Genomic DNA, 9,526 nt, shown 5'->3' on the forward strand with positions numbered 1-9,526 from the left:
ATACCAATTACCCAAATGGTACTTTAGAAACAGCCTGATCTAGCACTTTTGGTTTAGGCTCTTTCTCTTTGGAAATGTATTGATGAACATTTTGCATTATTTAAATAGAAAAAAAGAAAAAATGTTTAAAACTGTTATCATCAGAGTAGGTGAGCTGTCACAGCAGTGGATCAAACTGTTTCAAGTTTTGCTCTCAATTTGACTTCCACTTCCAAATTTCTCGTGTCTAAATTAACCCTGGAATGTCCAGCCCACAATCGGGAGACGACGACGACGACAACGTAGAAGACTCAGGCGATGGCGAACAAAAACGCGCCGAGCTTTCCAAATGGCTGGATGAAGCGCTGGAACAACTTCAGGTGGAGAACGAACTGCTGGACGAGTGCAACGCTCAAAAGTTTGAACTGCAGCGTCAGATCGTGAAACTGAAGGCCGCTCTAAAGGGAAAGGTTTCGTTGGACGAGGACGACACTGGTTCATCTAGCGAAGTTCAGCATCGTGCCCAAAACCAGCTGGATGCTGTAATTCGTGAGAACGTGGCTCTTCGCGCTCAGCTGCTGGAAAGCCAGCAGCGGATCAACGAGTTTGAGCAGACCATCTCGAACGCATCGGCCAGCTTGGAGGCCGCCGGAAGCATTCCCTGCGATCAGTGCATTTCGTTGGAGAGACTGCTGGAGGAAGCTAGGACGCAGCTGGACCAACGGGTTGCCCAGCTGTCGACGGCGGCGTACGAGAAGCACCAGCTGCGGGAGCAGATAGCCGGCATCGAGGCGAGTCATCGGGCGAGGACCAGCGGACTTGAGGATGCGGTCAAGTTTGACATGAGGCAGCTTAAGGTTCTGCAGAGGACGGTGACGGACAAGCAGAAGGAGATTGCCATGCTGCGGGGACAAGTGGCCGCGACGGAGGAGCTGAACAAGGAACTCAAAGGGTGTATCGCGGAGAAGACTGAGTTGGAGAGGACTGTCATTAGGCAAAGCGCTGTTCTTCAGGACAAGGAAGATAGCATCAAGCGGTTGGAGGGGGAGCTTAGAGCTAGAGTGAGGCGTTCGGTGGATGCTGGTCAGATGACGGAAGCTGAGTTGGACGAGTCGGAGGAGGAGTCTCAGCAAAATGCACGTGCGTTTCTGGACACCAGGAGAGTTATTATTTGTGCTACTGCTGGTTTTGTATTTGGATTGCTTACAAAATTACTATTTGATAAATTTTAGAGAGAAATTCAAACCCAGCGGCTTTTATTTTTTTCAGAATCGAAAAAAATCAAAGAAATTGTTGCTACTCCACAGCTCACAAATATGTTTGCAAATATAAGCTTACTTTGACATATGCTCAAACTAGTAAAAAGTTGTCACAACTCCCATAAACTATTTAATTGCCAACAAATTGATTAGGCCATCAACATTGATCGCGTTACGAGACCCCCCGCTGCCGTCGTGGTCCTCGAAGGCATAAAAGTCGGCTTTACGTGGATTGCCTCTTTGGCCGCAGCAAGAGTGGGCAATAAACGGCCAAGACTCTACATAAACAGAGTGCCTTCCGACCAACCAGCCAACCGGCCTCCTCTCCGTCAAAGAATGAAAAATGTCCCAATAATTGTCAATCATCTATTTATAATGAAGTCGTTTATGTTTACGCGTTTGAACGGAATATTAATGAAGTCGGCTCTTTTATTTGGTGCTTTTGGACTTCAAAAACCGGCGAAGCTGCTGCAATTATTAGAGAAGAGGGACCGACCGGCCGCGACCGACCCAGCCGGGTACTTTTTGAGTTGATAAATTTATTTATGATGCCTCCGAACCGTGTTTGAAGTTTCCATCTTGGCCCGGGGGAAAATACTCGCGACCACTTTTTATATGGCACTCCGTTTATGAGCGTTTTATGAGCTCAAGCTAATAATGTTGCGGTTGCAGGACAAAACTGTGTTTTTTTTAAACGATCGAGTGCGGTGCTTCGAAATGGAAATTTTAGTTATGATAAATTAATTTCTCTGCATTTTTATTTCTGCTGATGTAAAGAATGTTTTCAATTAAATTTCAATATTATTTTAAAAATATTTCTTTATTTTTTTCAAATTGTTCTAATTTGAGCTAGATTTTTTCTTGCTAAGTAATTTGAAAAAACTAAAATCACCGCAACTTGACCAGGTTTTTTTTTTAAATTGACATGACACAAGTCATACAAATTGAGCATAGATTGAAAATGATTTTTTTTTCTAATAATAAAACCTTAAAATAATAACAGTTATTAAATCTTGTAATATTACACACACAGAAAAAAAATGATGGTAATATTCATCAGGAAATGGTGACAGATTTTTTGATTAAATAAATGATAAATTTTACCCCAGAGCGGCCGTGGCTGACTGGTTACGGTGTTCGCTTTATAAGCGAATGGTTCTGGGTTCGATGCCCATCTGCTCCCAACGAGAAAGTTAAGAACATAGAAATCTGAAATGATGAATATGAACAAAAAATCAAAGTCGCTCGAGGCGCGGTTCGATCCCCCGTCCTTTGGATTGGTTAGCAAAAATGCTAACCACTAGGCCATGACGACTTGGTAAGCTTGGACTGGAATTAGGAATACTGTTACTGAGAGCGAGTTGTGGCGCTATAACCACGGCAAATAGTGTCCAGGGCATTCGTGGAAATACAATGTCCCATCCCAGAGGGTCCCGGAGTACCAAACCTTCTTAGCATGGTGCTCCCAACGAATACAACCAATTCTCGGAGCGTATGGTGGTGTGTCCCCACGCTTCTTCCTCCCCTGTCGATTCAGAATTGTGTTGTTGTTCGAACACTCTGTGCTCAAACTCAACCGAATTACGAGTCATCTCTGCGATACGGCTTTACGCAGTAGGCCTGGCCGCTTTAACGCTTGTGATGTTTCAATGCATTCTAATGCAATGGCGCACTACAAATGTTAATAAATGACAAGAAGAGTGCTAGGCGTCATCTAACCTAAGGCACTCTCCAGGATCCCTTCGAAAGATTGGCTGCGCTAGGGTCTGATTAGATTAGATTAGATTAGAAATGATAAATTTTACCCCAGAAAATGATGAATTTTCATCAGTTTTTGATGAATATTCATCAGGTTCACATTTTTACACATTTTTTATGTAATATTACACAAATAAAGAGGTAATATTCAACCTACCAAATTTTCGACATTCCAAAATTCAACTTTTTTTTCTGTGTATGTATAAGGTAAGGTTTTTACATATTTTTTATGTAATATTACACAAATAAAGAGGTAATATTCAACCTACCAAATTTTCAACATTCCAAAATTCAACTTTTTTTTCTGTGTATGTATAAGGTAATTTTCGCTATTTTTTTCATTGGCATCATTTTATCATCAATGAATTTCTCGGCAACTTAGGTTCGATTTTCAGTATAAAAATGAAATCATTGTAAAGTCACTCGAAATTTTTTCCAAAATTTCAATAGCAACATTAACATTCCAATGGAGAAAAACATTGAGCAATTCTGCACCAAACCCAGACATTTATTTAACTTATATTTTTTTGATTTAGTTCAAACTTTGTGGATGCCTTTCCTATCAACAAAAAAAGCCATTTTGTGTCATTGGTTAACTCATACCAATCTTCATATAATTTTGGCAACTGTTCATACAAAAATGGTACTTGAATATTCAAAAATCTGTAACTTTTCAAAGAATTTTTTGATTGATTTGGTGATTTGGCAAAGTTTTAGGTATTGATGAAGACTATTCAGAAAAAAAAGCTACGCCGAAAATTTCTGATTTTTAAATAAGGCTGTTGTAAATATTTTTTTGAAGTTTATGTCCCTCGACTCTGACCAAAGTCAGGGACAAAAAAAGTAAAAATTGAATTTACGAGCAAGGCTTCAACATTTGAATGAAAAAAGTGTTTAAAAATGCATACACCAGTCCAGTTGTTTTGAATTCATTTGTTTCAAAAATATCTTAGTATTGATGAAAATTTTATTTTTTTGCAAAAAAAAAGTTTTTGCGATGCTGTGCTTTGGAATTCTGCGAAAATTTTATAAAAAAATAATCCAGCCCGAACATTTTAGAAGTTTTTACTTGATTTACTTCTATTTTCACTAAAATTTAGAAGTTTAGAAATATTTTTTGCCACCTGATTTTTCTGACCAATTTTGAAGATGTAAAAAAAACTTTAAAAAATAAATATTTGCAATGGCCACAAAAAAATTCAATTTCGCAAAATCCGTATTTTTTTATTTAAGAAGTTTTTTATATGTCAAAGTGGGCCACGGTGTGTTTTTTAGAACAAACAAATGATAAAAATTTGGTAAGTCTGATATTTGGCACCGTAAAAAAAGGCTCTTTCCCGACATTTTGCTGGGTTAACCGAAATATTTCGTCGAGGGGTATAGAGCAACTATTTTTTGAAGATTATTTTTCGACTTTATGGGATATTTGTTCAAAAAAATCACAGAAAATCGGTTTTTTGAACAAATATCCCATAAAATCGAAAAATAATATTAGAAAAAAGTTGCTCTAGACCCCCGACGAAATATTTCGGTACACCCCGCAAAATGTTGGGAAAGAACCCTTCTTTGACGGTGCCAAATATCAGACATACCAAATTTTTCATCTTTAAGGTCTTGTAAAAATACACCGTGGACAAAACACCGCTTCTTTAAAGACATTCAGAAGTATCGACCAAAATTTTGCCGACGAGCTATGATTTTTTACATAGTGATTTTTGTTAAGAATGAAGACTGGTACTTTTTTTTCGACCTCATTGTTTTATCTAAAATCGAATTTGCAATCAAAAAGTAAATAACCACACAGAAAAAAATATGTAAATTTACACAGCACGTAATTATTGTTCTTATGCAAACTCATTCAATGTAATGTTGAAATATGATGTAAAGAGTAAAAAGTCATGGAAATTACTCCAATGTAAATCTAAATCTAATGTAAATCATGAATCTAATGGAAACGTTGAGCATGGAAACTCAAATCTGATGAATTTCTATCCGTGTTCGGCTTCCTGTAAATTCCTATTTAATGTAAATCATATATCCAATGTATTTCTGCCAAACAGTAATATTTGGTTCTCTTTCTATCGCTCTCATACTTCGCTGGCCCACTGCCTGAGCCTCGCCCTGAACAAGTTGATGCTTTAGCCGCTCGTTTATAAAATGCGAAGATGGCTCAGTCGGCAGCGGGTAGCAGCAGTAACACCGAACATCCTACCCGTCGTCCGTTCGATTCCAGTCCAGCGTTATCCATAGAACATAGGCCACACCCTTTTCCTACTGCAATCCAAGTCGAGCTTCTCATTCTCATTGGCCAATCAGAATTAGTTGATTTGAACTAATGTAAATTTCAAAACTAATGTAAATTCCAAAACTAATGTAAATTTTCAAAACTAATGTAAATTTCCAATGAACCTAATGTAAATATACATCATTTATCATGATACCTTTTGGTACATGATAAATAATGTAAATTTACAGAAATATTTTTTTCTGTGCATGTTTTTGATTAAATGCACCGTTTTCACAATACAGCTTGTGCTGAAAAAATCAAGTTTTGCAAACGAGTAGCCTACACCATTTTTTACAATTACAAAAACACGTTTTAAATAGAATTCAATTGTAAATGTGTTAAATATGTAAGTATTCACCATTCAAAAAAAAAAAAAAAAAACAATATTGAAAAGTATTTCTTTTTGATACATGTGCTGTATAGTTCATATTTTCAGCACCCATTTCAGTGCGGAAAAGTATAACTATTCAACCCCTGTTTCGATAAGTATTACTTTTCGATTTTGTTTTTGGTAGAGAAAAGTAGGTCGTAAGGTAATTCGAGAATGACAGTTAAAGTTGGTAGTTTCATGACGGAAATGCAAAAAAAATGTTAGGCACTTTTTGGGTTGCAGCTTTAAAAGCGTATTTTTTTCAAATTGTTAAGAAAAAAATGTTGCTAAAGTTTGTTGCTTTTTTCTGAACAGTCCTTATCACCAATATCAACTTTGCTGTAAATACCATATCGATCAGAGAATCCCTTCCTGTCTTTTAGTCAAGGCTAAAAACCCAAAAATAGCATTTGGAGTTGCTGAACCCGAATTTGACCATGAAATACGGTCACAGTGACCCAGAAGCGTGTTATCCAAGATGGCGTCCAATATGGCGAAAGGAGAATCTTCAAGTATTTTTAAACAACATGTAACAGGCTTGTGACCGATCAAATTTAACTTATTTGGGTTCGCTGAACCCGAATATGACCATAAAAATCGGTCACAGTGACCCAGGAGCGTGCAATCCAAGATGGCCAAAACTTGAAGATTCTCTCTTCGCCATATTGGACGCCATCTTGGATTACACGCTCCTGAGTCGCCGTGACCGATTTTCATGGTCATATTCGGGTTCAGCGGCCCGAAAATAGTTAAAATTGATACGTGGACAATCTTCATACTGTGATATTGTTGACTTCTCTATAAAGCCGCCTTTTTGGTCGCCATCTTGAATATCTCGCTTCCCTTAAGGAATCCGGCTTCGTGACCGCGATATTCGGACTCAGCGGGGTCGATTTAGTCTAGATCCATCAAAACCTGGCCTGTTACATGATTTGCCGTTAGACACAAGAAAATGAGCCCTTTTTCGATTTCGTGCCTTGACTATTTTATGGACGAACAATTTATGCAAATGCCTTCTTTAGTCATAAAGAAGCCCCAAATAAATTTCAGTCAAATCAAATATAAGAAAACCCGTGAAATCGACCGATTTGTAATGAATTGCAACTTTATAAAAGTCATTGATTGGATAAAGGGGAGACAACCAAATTTTCATATAAATTTGTTGTTGAAATACGTTGCTCAAGATTCCTTCGGAATGTTTTATTTCGGGTTTTTGTCACTCTATTCCAAATTTCCTAGGAAAAATTAAAGAGCAACATATTGATGAGATATAGAGAAATGTATTTTTAATATTTAAATTCAATGTTGACGGTATGTGCAAAGTTTTCCGACTCGCTTCAAAATGGGCAAGTTGATAAAAATATTTGTTCTGCTCCTATGTTTACTGTAAAAGCTGCTTTTTTAAATAAAAAATCAATTAGAATCAACAAACAGAATGTTTTTAAAGTTTTTTTTTCATTTAATGATTGGTAATACAGTATGGCCCATAAAAAAATGCGACATTGTTATTAGGTGTAAATCGGGACTATTTTTACTATTTATGATATATGTAGCATGTGTACATGTTGAATAGGTTCAAAACAAACAATCAATGCATTTAAAACTATTCCCTTAGCATACAATAAGTTATAGTTCATTGAAAATTATAAATTTGCCAATTTGCTCTACGCCCAGACCATATAAAGAAAAACATACTTTTTTTCATGTTGGTCGATCTGGTAGCCTATTATGGTATTTTTATGGACTAAAAAGTATACAGTTTTCAAGGTTACTGTTTTTGAGAGTTGTAAGAGTTAGTTCCACCGAATTTTACGCATTCTATTTACCAGTTATAGTAAAATAGTGAACTTTTCAAAAATATTCTGAAAATGCATCATTTTTTGGGATTTTTTGGAGCCTGCAATGTTTCTACGCAAAAAATAAATGCTACTAATGATTGTAATTGATACTAACAGATACTCTGATGTGACTTTTAACAATATAAAGCCGCTGGGTACGCTTTAGAGCCATCGACAACGGTTTTAAGTTATTGATTTATTTCGACAGAATCACACAAAATAATAACCAAAATGGCATTTTTCACACAAATTACCAATTTTAACAAAATTAAAAAAACTTCTTGATTGGGCTCATTGTTATCCGAGCATTCGTTGGTGAAGGTTGTCTGAATCAACATGACTCGTCGTGTCCCGGCGCAAAACGCCGGCAATATTGCCCTACCTGCGGCTCAAGCAGGCAAAAAAGTGGGAATTTCCAAAAGGAAGGTTGAGGCCTCAACTGATGGCCAAAAACCTGGAATTTCCAAAAGGAAGGTGCTTTTGGAAGTGACATCGAACAGCAAAAAGACGAAAAAGAGCGACGGTACTGTACCGATGGATGAGGAGGAGGAGAACTCTTCATCGCACGAGGAGCAGCTTTTGAAGAACAACAAGTTCGCTGGACTGCCTGACGAGGACCAGGTAGCGGAAGCAAAGGAGAATGAAGTGAAACAGCGAAAGGAGAAACTGCCTCCTTTTATGTGAGGCAATCAGCAGCAACGATCGACTTTCGTGCGGGGCTTTTTTTTTTTTTTTTTTTTTTTAATTTATATTTATTCAAATTTCTTTTCCATGTACATTCATTCAGTTAAAATATTATTGAGTGTCCAATCACAAACGATGACTTTTCACCTCAATTTTAAATACTAGCAACTTTCATTTATTCATGAAATATTGTAGCTTTCGCTATTCAGTGATTTCAAATGTAGGAGGTCCTACATGTACAAAGGGAAAAGGGATACCTTAAAGCTAACTTATAAACTATATAAAGAACGGATCAATGCAGCTGAAGACTGCAATGATTTTTGTCGAAATGCATCAATTATCTTATTGGACATAACATCCAAAGTGTCAACTTCGGCTAATTGATGAAGTTCACTGGTGCTGAACCAGGGAGGAAGTTTCAGAATCATTTTCAGAATTTTGTTCTGAATCCTCTGAAGTTTTTCTTCCTGGTTAAGCAACAGCTTGTCCAGATCGGCACAGCATAAAGCATGGCAGGTCTGAAAATTTGTTTATAAATTAACAGTTTATTCTTGAGACAAAGTCTAGAATTCCTGTTTATAAGTGGATACAAACATTTAATATATTTGTTACATTTAACCTGGATACTTTTCGTGCGGGGCTTGTTGAACTCATCAAGTCTGGGAAAGTCCAAGGCAACATTCGTCTGTGTCAGGACGGATTTAAGGTGCTGGTGCAATCCAGGCAGCACTATCAACTGGTCAAGGATTACTTGACCGAAAACGAGGCGAAGTACTTCACCCATGATGTCGTCATGGATAAGCCGTACAAAATCGTCGTCAGAGGTCTGTACGACATGCCAGTGGAGGAATTAGCTGCCGAGCTAAAAGTTTTGAAACTGGATGTGTTGGCCGTGCACAAAATGAGCCGACGCAACAAAGACATCAAGTACCGTGACCAGCTCTACCTGCTGCATTTGGCTAAGGGATCGACGACGCTTCCTGAGCTGAAGGCAATCCGAGCGGTTTTCAACATTATCGTGTCGTGGGAGCGATACCGACCAGTGCATCGTGACGTCACACAATGCTTCAACTGCCTGGGCTTCGGGCACGGAGGTAAGAACTGCCACCTGAAGCGTCGTTGCGCCAAATGTGGTACTGATGCGCACATCACGTCCCAGTGCATCCAAGATTCGCTGGTGAAGTGCCTCAACTGCAACGGTGAGCATTCGTCAACCGACCGAAAGTGCCCCAAGAGAGCTGAGTTCGTGAAAATTCGGCAGCAAGCATCGACGAAGAATCAGCCTCAGCGTCGTAGAACTCCTCCAGCCCTGGTGGAGCAAAATTTTCCACCTCTTCAACCGCGACGCCAG

The 9,526-nt window shown here is 38.2% G+C and overlaps 1 protein-coding gene across 1 annotated transcript; it reads left to right on the forward strand.

The window, feature by feature from the left end:
• The first annotated feature begins 242 nt into the window (after window positions 1–242).
• On the forward strand, window positions 243–6,556 carry LOC119766055 (myosin-6-like). The gene is made up of 2 exons (XM_038250423.1): window positions 243–1,142; window positions 6,503–6,556. Exons 1-2 carry the CDS (start codon window positions 243–245, stop codon window positions 6,554–6,556), a joined length of 954 nt encoding a protein of 317 aa, XP_038106351.1.
• Window positions 6,557–9,526: the final 2,970 nt, after the last annotated feature.

Source organism: Culex quinquefasciatus, chromosome 2 (assembly GCF_015732765.1).
Source record: "Culex quinquefasciatus strain JHB chromosome 2, VPISU_Cqui_1.0_pri_paternal, whole genome shotgun sequence".
NCBI lineage: Eukaryota > Metazoa > Arthropoda > Insecta > Diptera > Culicidae > Culex > Culex quinquefasciatus.

Coding starts and splice junctions, on each gene's coding strand:
- LOC119766055 (XM_038250423.1), top strand. CDS start 243: ATGTCCAGCCCACAATCGGGAGACGACGACGACGACAACGTAGAAGAC. Junction 1,143..6,502: donor CGTTTCTGGACACCAGGAGA/GTTATTATTTGT, acceptor GCTTCCCTTAAG/GAATCCGGCTTCGTGACCGC.